This window comes from Rhopilema esculentum, chromosome 20 (assembly GCF_057945365.1).
Source record: "Rhopilema esculentum isolate cy_ngs chromosome 20, ASM5794536v1, whole genome shotgun sequence".
Taxonomy (NCBI): Eukaryota; Metazoa; Cnidaria; class Scyphozoa; order Rhizostomeae; family Rhizostomatidae; genus Rhopilema; species Rhopilema esculentum.
In genome coordinates this window covers 2,536,014-2,554,255 of record NC_142834.1, presented here as the reverse complement: position 1 = coordinate 2,554,255, position 18,242 = coordinate 2,536,014, and the positions used below count along the sequence as shown (strand labels likewise).

At 37.9% G+C, this 18,242-nt stretch overlaps 1 protein-coding gene across 1 annotated transcript in view; it reads right to left on the bottom strand.

Moving 5' to 3' along the window:
- LOC135687074 (high affinity cAMP-specific and IBMX-insensitive 3',5'-cyclic phosphodiesterase 8B) overlaps nucleotides 1-15,816 on the bottom strand; it is a 44,069-nt gene extending 28,253 nt beyond the window's left edge. The window contains exons 1-6 of the mRNA XM_065203520.2: nucleotides 15,099-15,816; nucleotides 14,041-14,097; nucleotides 3,230-3,364; nucleotides 2,407-2,462; nucleotides 1,881-1,940; nucleotides 1,250-1,307 (exon numbers count right to left, since the gene is read on the bottom strand). Coding sequence (XP_065059592.1) covers nucleotides 1,250-1,307; nucleotides 1,881-1,940; nucleotides 2,407-2,462; nucleotides 3,230-3,364; nucleotides 14,041-14,097; nucleotides 15,099-15,386 — 654 coding nt within the window. The 5' untranslated portion in view covers nucleotides 15,387-15,816. The remainder of the gene's footprint in view (nucleotides 1-1,249; nucleotides 1,308-1,880; nucleotides 1,941-2,406; nucleotides 2,463-3,229; nucleotides 3,365-14,040; nucleotides 14,098-15,098) is intronic.
- Between the last annotated feature and the right edge of the window lie 2,426 nt (nucleotides 15,817-18,242).

Sequence of the window (18,242 nt, the reverse complement as noted above, 5' to 3'; positions counted from 1 at the left end):
CCTCAAATCAATGTTGTGATTAGGTTGCTAATCTATGTGTTAATTCCCACTTATTCTGTAACAACTACACCAACATTGACCCCGTGGGAAGGGGGTTTATGTTACCATATAAAGATACAGCATATGAATTCTTTTTCTATTCTGAACTCTCGCCCATTTTTTGCCAAAATTGTAGATGTAATTGCTGAAGCTACTGTGGTCCCTAATACTTGAATTGTTCCAGATAATTCAGTAGCGATTAATGCCTGACAATCAGATTCTTCACCAATCACTTTAAATTCGATTGCGTTACTTAACATTGGTTTTAAATTTGTGGCACTTGCTAAATCTTAGGATAGCCAGACGGTTTAGAAAAACAGAATCACACACGATAGCAAAGTGTAAGCTGCAAAACACTTGACCTTAAGTCATTGTTAATAAAGAAACTTATTGAAACTCTGGGTAATTTTAGCTTTGTGTGAATTGTCCAGCCATGATGTATTGGATCCAAATCAGCAGCTAATTAGAAACTACTTCAACCTAGATTTTTCTGGTTAGGCCTTTCACCTCAAAATCATATTGTTAATTAGCTTTCATTGCTTTTTTAAGGGGATGAAATGTAAAACCCAGATGCACTTCAATCAATAATGTCGAGAAGAAAAAAAAACTGGGTCGAAGAAACTACAAAGAGACTTCGACAAAGCATTTTGTTACGGCTAGTAATTTGTTGGCATTTAAACTGTAAAAGGATTGACCGGCTTCTCTTAAGTGTAGGAGTCCTTTCCACTGGTGTTTTTCGGATTTTGGAAACCCCTCACCCTTATTTGAGCCCCCCTATTTCATCAACGAAAACCTTCAGTTAAAATGTTGATATAAGAATTATTGATCTTAAGAAATGGCTAGTAATCAAACTGACACAGTATTTAAGTAGGAAAATTTGACTGACAAATGCATTTGGTGGATGGTACAAGAGTTTCCACTACTATATTGGAAAAGCCACCCTTTTTGTTCTTCTCGGATACAAATGTATGGGAATTACAAATCTAGTAAGCAGGGGATCGATAAGGGAACAAATTTCAGGGGGTGTATCTTTAGAAGTAAACGGGGGGGGGGGGGTATCGGTACATGCGAAGTGAAAGCTTGATCGCAATGTATTCATGAATATCAATTGACAATTTTGAAATGAAGTGCAACGAAGTAACGGAAATGACCAAGACAGTGCTAATGTGACCAAAATGGAATTCAGAAAAAGGAATACAAAATTGCTCACCCTATTGAAACCAGCTCTTAATAATGGGAGTACCGATAGCTCTTTTGTTTCACTGGTCCTACAACAAAAATCAAAATACAGATAACAAAACAGGGTATTGTTTAACGCTTTGCCAAAAAGCACGGTTGAGACAACATAAGCAGTGAGTGGCGTAACAAGGGCATGCGCGGCCCTTAGGAATAAAACTCAAACGGGGCCTTTTCTACAGACTGTGAGAAGGTATCGTCCAATGTTTAGTAGCATAATAAATAGAATAGGAAATGTTAAAGGCTTTTGCGCAACCGGCATGCTTTGCGACTATACTTTCAAAAACCGGCCTAAAATCGTACTGCATGAAAATACAAAACACAGTCAATTTCTCAAGATAGCTGCCGCTAAGCATGCCGGTTGCGCAAGAGCCTTTTAAATGACAATTTTTCTCGTTAACCAAGGGGAGCTGAGTAACATGTTTCAGTTGAAAAAGTTTATGAAAACAATATGAACTTGAGCGAAATCTTAAAAACATGGATATAAAAACATATATGGGGTATTTCTGATCGGTGGTCCTTAGCTCTCGAACTATGATACCTTAAACTAGGTTATGCCACTGAACACAAGGTTGGGCGAATACACTAAACATAAGGGGACTTACGGACTTTTCAGCAAGCCAACTATTATTGTATTTTCATTTGGACGAGTTGCTCGAATATTCCTGCAATAGAAAAAAATTCAGATATATTGATTAAAGGTTCAAAATGAGTTAACAGTATCGTTTGGGTTGAATTAGAACTGGTGTTATCTCAGGTGCTCTTCTAGGGGTACAGAAAACTGTTAACCATAAGAATATTTCCAATAACCACATTACAAGATAAGAACAGGGTCTAGAAATGAATGAAAAGTAAAGTCGTGTATAAAACATGGAACAAATACGGTTTGATTACTTCAAAACGAATCTAACAGCTCTTCATTACACTTGGACTAAGCTTTTTCACTTGGAAACTAATGGTAACATATGTTTCAGAATTATAATACACAAAGAGAAAAAACTAGAGTCATCAAAAATCTATACTTTTGGGTCAAAAGAACAACTAGGGTTATGGATTCTGGAAGATCTTGGCCGCCAATTTCGTCAAGTTACTTCTTCGAAATTATAAAAAATAACATTCACAAAGTCTAACCTGCAGAGAGTTTCTCCTTCAAAGAAAACATTCGACCGCAGATCGACAATTGTAACCTAGAAAGAGAAACTGTCGTTTGAGGGGAACTGAAAATCGTTTCTGCATAAACTTAAGAAAAAGAGACGTTGCGGATAAAGTTTGAAAAACCGAATACCAATGAGTTTGGCTATCCAGTTGTGACTTTGTCTGCAGCGTTCAAAATAAGGCTTCAGTTAGGACATAAATTTGTATTTACATTTTTCAGACATACAATCCCGGACAAAAATGTTGAGACAAAATGTAATTTTTGTAATTTTCTCTTTACCTTGCCCCTGTAAATTCGAATTCCCCTCTTTCCCCCCGAAGCAATGTTGGATTTGTAGTTCTATCATTTCTCCCTCGAAATCATGCATTTAACATTGAATTGGGGGAGGGGAGTTATTTTTTAAAGGAAAGTGAAAATACAAGCTTTTCTTGAAAAGTCTCAACCATATTTGTCCGGGATTGTAGATCTGATTCAAATATGCTTGAGTGTGCCGAGTTTGGCAACGAGTTTACAACAACAAAAACCATGGTTTTCACAAAGTAACGAGCTATTACTCTCCTCAGGATTTCCCTTACAGTTTACGAAAGCAAGGTTTTCTGAACCATCCGGGAAACTTTACTACGCCCAAAAATTTGATTTCAACTAGAGCGACTTAAAAACCAAGCTGTGTGATAGAAAGTTGTTAAAAATTGATGTTTTGAGGATGTAGCGAAAAAGACGACGAAGGTATAAAATGAATTTTTCGCTGTCATCTTAGACGTCCATTGATTGAAAGAGAGTTTCAAGAAGAGGTCTTACCTCCGGTTGTCTTCTTAAGTAGTACTCCATCGCACTTTCAGAGGTGTGAGCAATCTTACTTCGATACCCCCCTTGGTTACACGCGGAAACGAAAGCATCCGTTTGTTGGTCTTCTTTTCCAAAAACGAGAAGAACCTGCGTTGAAAGAAAGATAGTGGCTTTAATTTACAGGTTTTCACCACTTTGTTTTAAAAGCAGAAACTACCGTGCAAGAACCAAGCGAATTGCTTGTAGTATATATTTGTATCACAAATCAGATACGACACGCAGTGGCTAGAGAATGCCCATTCGGTCAAGTGGACTTGCCAAGACAACTAAAAAAATCTGTGAAGATATGAAATCATAAGGTATATTTCAAAGCCCCGCAAAATAAATACGTCAATCGTTTTCAAGTGGGTTAGCCCGACGCCCCCCCCCCCTCCCCAAGAAACCCCTATGAGCCAATTTTTAATAAAATAACGGGGAAACTGGCGACGCAGATGCAACCAGAAGAAAATCCCCTAGAGAACGACAATAATGATTTATTAAAATTCATCTAATCCCGGAAATTCTCTCCACGTTTTCGAATAACTTGCGAGACTGTTCAGGTCGCATTCTCAGGTTGACTAATCAGTTAATATTCGCGGTTTCACATCCGAAAAGGCAGACATACAGTTTGGTCGTTCAGTTGTCCAACTGGGTGGTATTCAGGGGAAACTTAGAAACTAAACAAAGAATTAACATAGAAAATAAAAGATAAACGACTGCCAATGAAGTAAGAACCTTCCAATGAAATAAAAAAGCTTCTTAGATCTTCTCCAAAAAATTAGGGCAAGCAAATACGTGTTTGACGACACCTGACTTTTAGACATCGTGAATGCCTAATCTACATGAAACTTCCCTATGCCTGATAACAAAACGACTGATCCAGGGGTATATTGCCAACGGGTCAGGGAGCTGCTGAGAACCCTTTGCTAATGCCAAAGGGAAACAATGTCTATTTTTGCTATTGCTTTTTGGCACATTTCGCCCAAAGGCCCCCCTTTTGCTTTTTCTATAGCACTACAACCTTGGCCAGTAACCAGCATAACAAATTGCATACAGATTAGTGTCATTTACGAAATTATTATATTATCGAATTTATAGCGGTTTTAAAATATATTATTTGTTTCAAACGTCTAACTTTCGAATTGTCATGAAAATTCTGCAGACAGAAGTTTCCTAATAACGACACTTCCAGATAACAACACCTTCGAATAACTGGCACATTCAAATAATGGATATCATGTAACGGACACCTTCTAGAAACCTTAAAACCAAATAACGGACATCTTCTAATAACGGACACTGTCCAAGAGTGGACACGTTCCTCCTAACGACAGGCACCTCTCCCCCAATAATACGAACACATCCCATTAATACGAACGTCCAAATAACGGACATCTTCTAATAATTGACACTTAATTACTCCCATCACGGACAATACTTAACAACGGACACCCCCCAATAAAACAAACGTCTCTTGGGTTCTTTGTGGTCTTATGGGGTAAATTGATAAGCTCGTTTGTAGCATTGAAGCCCCCAATAGACATGTTTGCTCAGGACAGACGCATGGTTGCAATAAATCAACATTTTTGTTGAAAAGGACTCGTGGAAATGATCCTAGCGTAAGACAGCAAAGAGACTGCAAAACCCTGCCACCGTCGAACCACAACAAAGCCACACATAACAGGTCCGGTTTCATTTCAGTCTTCAAAATTCTGTAAAGAGCTCGATCCCTTTTCGGCTGTCGAGAAATTCTGGTGTGAAGCCAAAGTGAAGGTTAAATTGGGAAGCAAGGCGATTGTGAGGTACAAAGGCAAGGGGCCTGATATGACACTTATTCAACACATTTGCAAATCATAGGCGAAAACCTATACGTGAAACCGCAGTGGAGGGATTTCATCACTAAACAATCTAATCTACAAGGAAATTATTCATGTACCATTCAACCAGTCACTGAAATTTTAACATCTTTGTCGAAAGGCAAAAAACGTGAAAAGAGGGTGAGAAAAGCCCTGAATACCAGTGAGAAGTTATTCAACTCTGTGAATGACGACCCGGAGGGCTCAACGTGAGTTACGACATTTCAAGCGCCTTTGTCAAGAAGCATTCGATTTGAATTCACTTGTCCTACTTGCCTCTACCTCCTCAACGGTAATGTCCAAGGTCATTGTACTCAAGTTCAAAACAATATAACGGTGGCACCACTGGGGTGGCAAAAAGGTTACCTTCAGCCAGGGGTGCCGTCCTGAAAAGTTGGGAAGGGGGGCTTGGCTGTAGAGAACGTCTTATGAAGCCACACCCATTGCTTCACCCTATGTACTTGCTCTAAGATGACTCTCTAAAGGCTTATCGAAATTGCCCATTCAATCATTAGCACATAAAAGGGTTCAGTCACATCCCCAAGTAAGGAATTTCCCCAACCAAACATAAACTGGCTTGCTAAAGGGGGCTGCCCCCCTAAAAATCTCTATTAATTGTGACAATGGAGGCTGGGCACCACCGAGCCCCAGTCCCCCTCCACGACACCACTGCCTTCGGCTTTGGTAACAGATGAGGTTGCAGTTTCACGGATAATGGAGAAATAAACATACTTTTTAAGTTGCGTGGCACATCTGCCAATTCACGAAAGGCTCTTATATAACACTGGCCTCGATAAGGTTAAGGCCTCGTTTTTGTGGCGAGAAAGGATTTTCTGGCAATCGGCAATACTACCGTTGTTTAGAACAGCCAAAATACATTATAGGTGTCGATTTCTGAAACGAAGGGATGAGAAAGAATTTCTGGTAAACCAGGAAGTTTGAGAAAAATCCTCAAAAGACATTTCCATGGGATTCTGGATAAGGTGCGTGGGCAGCCACTGTAAACGAATCTGAGTATGGCTAAGACATACTTCATTAAAACCTAGAGACATCCTTCAATATTTAACAGGTCCAAACCAACAGAACAAATAACTTGGAATATTTATTAAAGCGGTCATTGGCTTCCAACCAACTGCAGAGCTGATTCACGCCGTTAAAAACGATTCAAACAAGTAAGGGAATCACTTACAAACTCAAAATAGATCGTTTTAAGAGAGGGGAGTGGTCTGTGAATCAGATATAATGAAATTAATATCAATGGCTACCTCCCAGTTACGGACAGTTCCCAATAACAAACATCTTCTAATAAAAATAACTCCTCATATAACGGACAGTTACCAATAACAAATACCTCCCAATAACCGGACACTTCCCAGTAACAGGCACCGTCCAATAAAGGACACCGTTCAATAACGGACACCTCCCACTAACTGGTATCTTCCAATACCGGGCACTTTCCAGTAAAAGAAACCTACCAATAACGGACACCTCAAAATAACCAGTACCTCCCAATAACAAACACATTCCAATAACCGCTATTTTCCAATAACCATTCAATACCGGACACCCCCATCTTCTAACGACGGACTTTTCGCTACAACGAGTACCTCCCTACAACAAACAACTCCTAACAACGAAGGAATCCCGCTAAGAGACAACTCCCAATGACGGACACTTTCAAGCAACGGACATCTTCCTACAACTCGCAATAACGGATACCTTTCAATAACGGGCATCTTCTAAAAGCCGACTCTTCCCAACAACGGACATCTCACAACCACAGGCAACTCTTTTTAGCGGACATTTTCCCAAATAATTTTCGTCTCCGACACTCTACAGCGTACAGACATCCTATATTTACCAAAAAGAAAGCAGAAAGTCATTTTCAGGTGCGGATCGAAAGCAACATGAGCCGAAGAATGACACGTTTGATTTGTTCCTCGTTTTTTGACCAATTAGCGGCAGATTTCAGCATTGAAAATTAAGATTCAAGTTTAATGACTTTCTTGACAAGCAAAGGTTATTATGCATATCTGTACAAACACTGTCTAGAGTTATACCCAGAACTGAAAACATCGTCAACATCTTGCAAAAGAAAATAACCATTATCGTAGTGATCATAAAATTCTCAAATATCACCAAGAAGCAAGTAATAACACTTGCATTAGAAACCATTTATATTAACAGAACAAATATTATTAAAAATGCATAACCGTGTGTGTTTCTAAGATCACATAATGGTTGTTTTTTGCTGGTTAATCATGTCCTAGTAAGTGTTTCACACAAGGGCGATTTCGAAAATCGTAATTTGCGAAATTTCTTTGCTTTGAAAAATCTAGTTCTGAAGTTTCAATGCTTCTTGAAAAGCCAGGTACAGCTTTTGCAAACACAACTCCCATTTAAAATGAAGAAGAAGCAATCCACTACTCTTACAGGCAACTCTAATTTTCATATGCAAGTATCTGCTAGTAACAAGGGTCAAATTGCTTGTTCCTCAAAACGCGCCCAGGCTGTAGAAAAGCTGTGTGTAACGAAAGTAAACACAGTCGTGAAAAAGACAGCTGGCTTGCAAAAGCAAAAAGATTCTTGCACGAAGCAGACCGTTAGGCCATCGGCTGGCGAGTAGAAAACGCTATGGAGCTCAAATCATAGTCACGTCAGCCAATGGTTTGGACGCGGAACAAACAGGTATCAGAAAGAGCGAGTAAATAAATAGTTTTGTTGTTAGCAGGTAGAAAAACGGGACAGTAATGACACTAAGGCTTGTTTCACACTGACAAGAATAGCTGAGATAAGAAATTCTGATTTTGTGTGACATTGGAATCATCAAAATTGTTAACCTTAAAGTTGAAATATTCTTAACGGTAATGTTGGTTGTGAAAAGCTTTATTGGAAAACTAAAAGACAAAAACATGGTTTATGAAAGATTTGTTTTCCTTTAATCAAACTTTTTACAGATATTGCATACTCTGAAGCACATAAGTAAACAATTTATGTCATATTTTTGATAAAGCTGATAGGGATTTGTTGAGAAGAAAAAAGGTGACACGGGATTAAAATTATTTCGACAAAAAAGAGTTTACTGTACTCATGTGATGATTAAAGTATGAGTTGATGGTTCCTATCTAAAGCAGCAGGGGTGGAAAAGTATCGGAGCACCGGACCATTGGTCTCATAAAATATAATGTGTCCCAGAAAAAAAAATCAAATAGAAGAGGAATTTATACAGAAAGATACTAAAACCCCAGCAAGAAAGAATCTGTAAAATCATGAAGGAGTTTAAAAAAATGAAAATCAACAAATCTGACAGCCATGATGAAACAATCGTGATATCAAAATACAGAAATGCCCTGAAATGATGTTGGATGTAATAAGCTTAACAACCTTCGGTAATCAAGTAAAATGTTGCTGCAAAATTGGAATATAAATGTAAACAATCTTTTCGTGGTACATATGGCCTATTTCGATCCACAACTGGGTATATATATTTCCTAGCGTAGAGTTTTCGGTCTATCTTCTGACGTTTTAAACTCTGAAGAGTGTCAGGCGAAAAGTTTTAGTTTACTCAAATGTTTGCTTTTTTCAAAGCCATTTTCGAATATAAATGTATTGAATCATTGGGAAACGCAATCAAAATCAACAATTTGATTGCTTTGTAAACCAGATTAGCATACTATAAACTACCAGCAGCATACTGCAGAATAATTTTTGTCAACAGTAGGCAAATGCTCAAAATGATTTGACAGTTGTCTGCACTGCTAGTTTCAATAATTTATCATAATATTTGCATATATTGTAATATCAGTAGCAGGTAATGGAGGGTAACAATAGAAGTTTGTGAGAGACCACGGGGCTTCACACAATTACCGTTCATTTCAGAAAGTTTTCTTAATAGCTGAGAAAGGTGGACCACATGATTGGAGGAAGGACGAAAACTCTGCTTGACCCTGGTCTTAGTTTTCGAGTGACTAGCCAATTTAATTTTGCATTGATAGACGTAGGAAGATCACGCTGGTCACCAATGCAACAAAAAGTTTAAACCCCAGAAGATCGTATACCCACGACAACACGAGACAGCAAATGATAAACACAATACCTGGTCCCTGGGCTAACATAAATCTTCTCGATAGCACCAAACCATAATCATAAGAGGTTTCTTGTATCGTGTTTTTCAGGAATCTTAATTACCAGCTCTTTTTGAATAAACATTTGTAAGCTTAAGCCCATTAGATAGTGAATCAATTTTCATGTCTCCCGTTTCTTATTGAATGAACGTGATTTCGTCCGTTTATGCTATGTTAATATTAGCTAATTTGGGTTAATGAAGACGCCAAGACACCCCCAATTGCTAGAGTCGCCCCTCAAAGAGACTTCGTTATTTCATAGCACTCTCTTTAAGATCCAGAGATCGATTGATTCATTAAATGGCGCCGTTGGCTGAACAAACACAAACAGGTCCTATTAACGCAAATATTTTGTCATTATGGTTCTATAGCTTATCGTTGACGTCATGAGAGATGATCGTTGTAAAACCGCGCCCCCAACTAACAAAATTTACTAACATTCAATTCAACTTTGTTAGTATTCACCAACAGCTTCTTTTTAAAACAGACCTTGGTTCGTTGAAACGAAACGATGCTTGTTTAAAGGGCTGATGTTTGTTTAAATCAATCGCAACACCTTTTTAAAACGCGCCACCTTAATTTCAATCAAAGAAATTTAGCAAGGTAACAGGGTAAGGGCCGAGGGGCAAATCACTCCCAGAAAATCTCGTACACTTTTTGCAAAAATCCTATTGTTTTATCTGAAAATCCCTGGAAATCATTTTGTTTTAGGGATAATCTCGTACGCTATTTGCAAGAGTGAATTACCCCTCGGTAAAGGCAATCATGCCAGGCCGAAAATTGCTTATTGTTTGCAACCAGCCATGCCTATGTGCAAAAGAGCCTCTGTCAAATAATATCCTTTTTAGAAAAACAAATGATTAATTTATGTGCAAAATCTGGGGCAAGTTTGGGGTACTAGAAAATTATGAAGTACGGGAGCAATGGCAGAAAGAAATTAGTTCGGGGACAAGAGGTTCGGGCGTATCTTGAGGGGTAGAGTATGTTGTTTGACGAGTTGTAAAAAGGAAGGCCACTGAAACAAGATACTTAGAAATTCAATCCGCTTGCTCCTAACAAACAAAGGGCATCTCCCAACAGCACTGGAACAGTTTCTAGGACTCCATCACTGCATGGAATCCAGCAAATGATTTCTCCTAAATTTCAAGCAGGTCACTGAGAAAAACTGACCTCTATTGTGTGAGCAAAACCTCCAACCGCAAACGATAACCACATTAACTGGTTTCAGACTATTCAATCGCGAATACAACTAAACGATAATTGACACCTGTCGTTTGGGAAAATAGATAGTCGCAAACCATTTACTTAAATAAGACCAATTACGCAAATGAAAAAGACCCGTACAGAAACAATGCACCCACTGTAATACCGGCAGCGACATAAGGATACACTAAACAAACACCCAGTTACTGATGTAAGCCCCCTAAATCCAAGATGAATGCCATTGGAAGCTATGTACTACGCAATTGCAGGGAGCCATGATGCTTTCCATTCATTGATTTTGCCTTGCTACAATAAAGACATGGGATAATAAACCTTTCTCTTTCGTTATCTTTCAAGTTTTGAATATAATTTTCATAGGTACATTGATAGAAACAAATTGTAATTATGCTAAGGCCCAACTAGGCCTATGTACCTATGTTATAAAAACAATCAAATTGTCATTTTTTTGGCTGAAACTTGAAGCAATTGCTAGAAATATGGTGATATTTCACTAAGTGGGGTGATTGTTTCACAGAACTGCTGGTGCCATGATGAATTTGAAAACTCTCCAAATTAACTAAGCTTTTGACTGGAGAATGGCCAATTCACACATTAGTTGATGTAATAGGCTCCCAGGTACATAATTGATGAAAAGCTAATGAGCTGGCTGCTGTCACAAAACGTTTTCATTTTCCAAAAAGGATTTGTATTTGATCATAAAGTGAAAATTACAGGAATTCCAAAATGCATCCAGACAGTGATGTAAAGTAGGAGAGCGCCTATGGAAGCAAGCAAATATTCATCCAGGAACTGAAATCTTTTGCCAATAAATTTAGAGGGAGCCAAATGAGGTGCCAGCCAAATTGGCCCATCTATCCTTGGTTGCTCTCAACCTATAATGATTTTTGGGTAGCAAATGAGCCTGTTTGAATGGGATGCATATTTGGTACAATTAAGGATCTCCTAAAAAACAGCTAGCTTATAAATCAATTAAGCTTCCATTTGCCAAAATACCTTCATTTCAATAACTATATTCCTGTTCTGATATTGAAGCATCTGGAAACTTTGGAATGTCCTTACTGGCAAGTGGCAATTCACTTTTGGAAATTGCATACAAGATTTCCACCAACACAAAAGGATTTCTGCTGATACTCTCATAAACAATAGGGGTTTCACCATAGTGTGTGGGATTTTCATAGAATGATCTAGTTGTTTGTTTAATAGGAAATACTAGCCTAGTATTTTTTATGGTTTTGCCATCACAGACATCAGAGACACAGGGGCTGGGTGATCTAGCTGTTTGTTTGATAGGAAATACTAGCCTCATTTGCTAAAGGAAACTTTAAAATATTACAAAGCAATGAAAAAAGGGGGGGGGGGGGTAATTATTGAATCTCGTTTAATGGGGTTTTACCATCATAGACATCGGAGACACAGGGGCTGGGTGGGGTGCAGCCATCCTAATCAGGTAAAATTAGTTGCCTTCCATGCTTGATACAGGCAGTTCTATCTCAATACAGCATTTGGGCAAGATCAAAACTAAGCCCCTACCCCAAACCGTTACCATTTGCTACAACCATGTTTACCACAGCTCTATACCTTAGTCTTAGGTAGAGTTCTTTCCCATCATTCACATCAGCAAATATAACTTGCATGCCGTACCCATGCACTCCAAGATAATACATTTACAGAAGGCATAAAGGTTATCATCCACGCTTTCAAACTTATTTTCATATCTTCTTAGTTACTTCCTAAACTTGAAATTTCATTTACAGGTTTGAACATCATAAAAAATTTGTTAAAGACAAAGTTAATTTGTGGTAGCTTCTTGCACAGAAAAACTTATCAATAACAAGGGAAATATTATTTGAGCAGCATAAATCTTTAAACCCAGATGATTGCTAATGAATGTTAATAAAAATGCAGGCCAATTTGAATTTTTTGAAGTGGAACTTTTCAAATGTGCCATGAGACACATGCTGTGACAAGGGCAACTTTAAATGTCATGTGCTGTGACAAGGGCAACTTTAAATGGAGGTATTAAATTCTATTTTTTGAGTACAATCAAGTCATCTATCAATTGTTGTTTTTAGCTGTTATCAACTTCCATAAGGATATTTTCCAAATAAAATGTGCAGCTCATTAAAAATTGCATTGCCCTATTCATCATCAGCTGTTAATAAAGGGGTGCAATCATCTGGGGTATAAGGGTATTCAGGGGCTCTTGTTCTAAAGTTTTACCTACAAAAGATCTGTTTGTCTTTACAGTTGATCATCTCTCATTAAGTTTTAAGCATTTTTGACCATATTTTCTAGCATTTGTGACCATGACTGTCTTGCAGATTGAATTTTAATAAGGGAATATTTTCCAAGAATGCTTTCAACTTTATTTTCATAGAAACAAAAAGTGTAGGCCTTAAAGGAGAAAATATTTTCCAACAAACCTAAATAATTAATCAGCCCACAGCATTAATGGTTTCGAGAGAAGTTGGATTAGTGGAAGTTGTGACAAACTAACAAGTGTTGCAAAGGACTGTGGTTGAAATGAAATGCTGATCTCACTACTGTGTGAACGGAGAAACTTGAATGTTCAGACGAAAAATATCAGAGAACTATCTACTTTACTATCAAACAAAACTAGAAGTGGTCTTTTCTAATGTAGAATGCATTTTGTAGCCCATTTAGCATATGGTATCTGACAGACAACCAAAAAGCAGTTTGTACGCACACTAATGAAGAATACAAACATTAAGTAATTAAAACTAAAAAAAGGCCCTTAACATTTATCCAGTAAATTTATTTTTTTCTTAGAGACTGGCCAACTCATTGGTTCTCTAAAAAATGGTGAAATATTTCTGTGGAAAAGGGTATTTCTTCTAAGGTCTCTAGAACTTTTTAAAAAAAATTGGCTAAAACCGGAGCTGGGCATATATGTAAATTTTATTAGATGTTTTGAGCAGCATCTTAAGATTTTTTCAAACCAGGTAACAAAAACAGCTAACAATTTCAATAAAAAATAATTAAGGTTTCAGAGTACTTCAAAAAGAATGTCATTTGAGCTTAGACAGAATGTCAAGTTGGTTAATTTTACATTTCTGAACAGTAATTGTTGAATGAAGAGTGACTTTATTGAGATCTAATTGATCAATGAAGAATGTCATGATGCTTGACATGGCCTACAAGAAACTTTCTGTGGGATTGTGGTAGAAAGACCATGGGATTCCGCGATTTTATATTTTGCCCTTGGGGCAAAGTAATATAAGTGCCATTATAATGTTGGTAAATAGAACAACTCAGACAGAAAAGCAGTTGAGATTTTTCACTTCAAGAAAAGAACAAACTACCTTGTATCTGCCATATAAAAACCCAAGCAATGCCTTGAAATTCAAAATGCCACCAAAATCACCCTGATCGTTATTAAAATCGAATTTTCTTTAAAAGAAACGGGGCTTATACTGCATTAAAACACAGAGATGAATTTAAAATGAAAGGATCTTAAAATTGATCTTTGAAAGTCTGAACAAACGGATGTCTTATGCAAAAATCTAGGATCGATAACAAATAATTCCGAACAAGAAATCCCTCAAGTTAAAGACCTTACCTCCATTGGTTGTTGAATTACTTTCATGGGGCCAAAAAGCAGTTCACGTTTAGAGGCCTAAAACAAAGACATCAAAAGTTTTATGATCACCTGTTCGGTGTCAAAGAATAGACTATGGTCAAAGCAAATGCTATCGTAAATTCGCAACTGTACGATAAGCGGTAGTTTGTGATTTTAAGTACTGAGCTGCAAATGATACGACAAACTGGATTAAAAAACGCATAAGATCTATCGGTTAGTAATATAAAATCAGAAATAAATACAATTGCACCATAAAACGAGTCAAGTTATGACTGGTTGCTAAATACTGGCTTGAACAATATACATAAACAAATTCTGTTTGACCTTCCTTCCAATCGGCCATATCGTGCTCATAATTAATCACAGGTATAAATTTACTCTGCCTTTCTGCGACTAAATTCGAAAATATTTCAGGATGATAACATGAAAGAAATTAAGTACAGGAAAGCATTGCATCGAATTCATGGTTGGAAGTGACTGAGTGGGAAGACATTTCTCGTCAGCGACCAGCAGGTGAACTCGTGTTAAAACAAAACAACTTGTCCAAGCTCGTTCTAACGTTTACTCGACCAGTTTTTAATGCCGAATATGTGTGTTTTGAAAAAATGGAGAAAAAAACTAAGGAAGTGTCGCAAAAGAGCATTTCAAAGCCAATGTTATGAGTAACGCGACCATGAAATTTCAAGAGTGTAATCTGAAAATGTTAATGATATCGGATATTTTTTGCTAGGACGCTGTCCAGTGAACAGGAAAGCCTTTCTTAGTTACCTTTATAAAGCTAAATAATATATACATGTTAGTGGATACTTCTATGCGAACAACTTCAGCATTAGGCGGTTTTGGCAAGCTGGGATTTGAGCAAAGTGACAAATAGGCCTATCTCAGGCAGGCATCGAGAACAGTAGTTTGGGAAGAATTTGGTCAATAGGGGTGACTGAAAACATGGAAAAATTCAAAAGAAAGATGAGTTTAATTGCTTAACCCGCTAACGAATTAATGAGAATAAGCAGGCTGTAATCTATGAAGACGAAAAAAACCTTGACTTCCATGCCGGCTGACTGATGCACTGTCTGATCAAGTGTTTGAGTTTCGGCCTCAATCCAAGGAACAGCACGGGCAGAAAAGCTGCTTTCCCTTTCTTTGTCGATCTTCAATGCTCTGTTTTCTGTTATCAATGTGTCACTTTGATTTTGGGGAATATGACTAACAACTTCAGAAATGCTAAGTGATGTAGTCCTCGAATGTTTGAGTGTTTTCAGTTTGTCCTCTCTGCAGTATACAACTCCAGTACTCTGCGAGACGTGTATACTGGGAGCACAGCCCATCAGGGCACCGTATCACAAAAAATCACAACCAACAAGGTCCCCACAATATCCTTCGAAGTTTCTGGTGAGTTTTCAGGGGAGTTTGACTTGTTGCTGCCAACTCGAAGCTTGGATTAAAAAGAAGCAGTAGACTACGACAATGGCTGTTTCTGCAAAGAAACCGGTTGAGATCAACAAGCAGGCAAATTTTCTTGATTTAGGCAATGGTCCGATTGCTGATCACGGCCTTCATAATACAGCTAAAACATGTAACATTGACGAATGCATGTTTTGTCACATGTTGCTGAGCTCAAAGTGAGCAAAAACAAACGGCAATTTGCAAGCAACATTTTCTCAAAAAAGACAACCAACATCAAGTGTCTTGCTCCGTCCTTCAATCAGTGTTGACGCATCGATTATTACGCATGTGAACAATTGAATGACTTGCGATTGGCTCGAGTTGATTAGCCTCCAGATTATGCCCCGTGCTTTTCCCGCGTTTTCTCGCGATTTGTCTCTCGGAAATCTATTGCCTAGCTACAAATAACAATCCGAGTGCAGGCCCTATTGATCATGCGCGATAAAAAACATTGTATTTTTAAAACTTATCGTGACAAAAGGATTATTCCATAATGGAATGTCACAACCATTAATACAAGCGTTACAATAACTCCTTTGAACAGTGAGGCTTCAATGAGATATTTATGTATTTGAAATGAGTGGGCCTAAGATTGTCTCATCGACTGTGTAAAAAGTAAGAAATTGCAGGTATGAAAAATCTGATAAAAACAGAGAACAAATTATTCGTTGCTCCTATTAGGCTGAAAATAGATGAAACATCCACATGAACTCCATTTTTGACGAGCCTATCTTACTGCACTGTTATCACTAGAAGCTCAGAATAAATACGACTGAGCTTCAGATAGACTATATGAAAGGAAACACGTGATTCAACAATGATTTACATAGACTATGCTCCGGGGTAAGAGGTCTGGCATGACTCCAACAGGAACGGATTTTAGAGGCCAGAATTGGGGTATGTTAAAAAGTGATTTGATTTTAGAAACAAACGCTTTACTGTTCTAGAGAATGATGGAAACCCCCATTTTTATAAATCTATTTTTAACTTTAAAAAAAATGGGAATGAATAAAGCAAATTTTTGGGTAATTTTTTACTACTGGCCACCACAAAAATTGTTTCCTGAATAAAGGCAAAATTTAAGCAATAAAGCAAAATATTTGTGGGGTGTCGCACCATGGTAAGTCCGTGCCTGAATTCCAAGCTTTGTACTTAGTTGTAACTCCAAAGTTGCTTTAACCATGTTAGCTACAAAGATATGGCAAAAAAATGCAGCCAGACTGCAGTCTTACCCCAGTTTTAACTAATACACTTTTAGCAAGCTCAGAAGCAACACCAACACCGTTCTCAGGCCCTTAGTCACAAATTTCCAGGGGCTCGTAATTTCAGCACAAAGAACCCTTGGCATCATAAAGAAAATCGATGGCGTTTTATTGCTGTAATGGTTCTGTCCAAGAGTCGTCTGAATACATTTTAAATTTTTGCATTCTGCTGCTCCTGGCTTCACCAGATATACTTTCATTCTAGATAGAAAAGGGTAATGCTACGAAACAGATCATGACACGATGCTCGATGTTTTCACAAAATATTCCAACAAATGCTTCGTCAGGTCATCGTGAAACTTCGGACAAAATTTGTTTGAAGCCTGGTGAGGGGGCAGTGGCCGCCGGCCCCCCTTAATCTACGCCACTGATCTTCGGTTACAATCTAGGCATATCCAATGTTTTCAGCACTTTATTAAACCAACTTTTTATTTCATTTAAGCGATTGCTAGGTTGATTGCTTTTGCTTTGTAATTTTGTAACATATCTTCAATCTTGTTACTACGCAAACAGAAAGTTGTGTCATTTACATGAAGATATTTATCAGTAAAAATTGATCGTTTATAAAAATGTTAAACAAAATAGTCCTTAAGAACGATTCTTGAGGCACTCCCATTTTTGTTTCCTACCATGCGTTAAAGGGCAAACACCTTTGTCTTTTGTTTCTGATGTACCAAAAAGCTTTTAACTTGAATCTTTAGGCAAGTACTTTTGCAATTAGCAGTTCATAATCAATGCAATCGAAAGCTTTTTATAGATCTACCAACAGAGCACCGCATTTTTCCCTGGTTTAAACATAGTGGTCTAAAGCTATCTAAAAGTTCCTTAAAACAGCATTGAGGCATGTTTGGTACTATACCCTGCTCTTAACCCACATAAAGTGGTGAAACGATTTGAAAATTGACAAATTGGTTCATATGTACATTAGCGTCCCGAATATCTTTGAAAATAAAGGTAGGATAGAAAGGGACCTAAAGAAGCATCATCGGATCGGCAAACTGCTGATATAACCTCATCTTTTATTTCATTTGGAAAGAAGATGCCACAATTGAGAACTTTGCGATCATTGTAGCAAAGCTGGCGTATCTATTTGTGTTGCTATGTATTTTATTACATTTTGCAAGACAACCTAAAGTTGGACTGAAGAAAGCAAAAGTTTTTGCACTATTACCTAACTAATTGAAATGCATTGGTATTTTCAGCATTGCTATAACTAGATGTGCTAGTCGTTGGAAGATAGCCATTGGTTACAATGGTGGATTTAGGGGGGCAACTAGGGGCAGTTGCCCCTCCCTCGACGAGTTAAAGCATTGCTATAACTAAATGTGCTAGTCGTTGGAAGATAGCCATTGGTTACAATGGTGGATTTAGGGGGGCAACTAGGGGCAGTTGCCCCTCCCTCGACGAGTTGAAGCAAGTCTGGCGCCCCTTTTTTTGAAATTATGCGCCTCTTAAAGAATAAGGATCAGGTGAAAT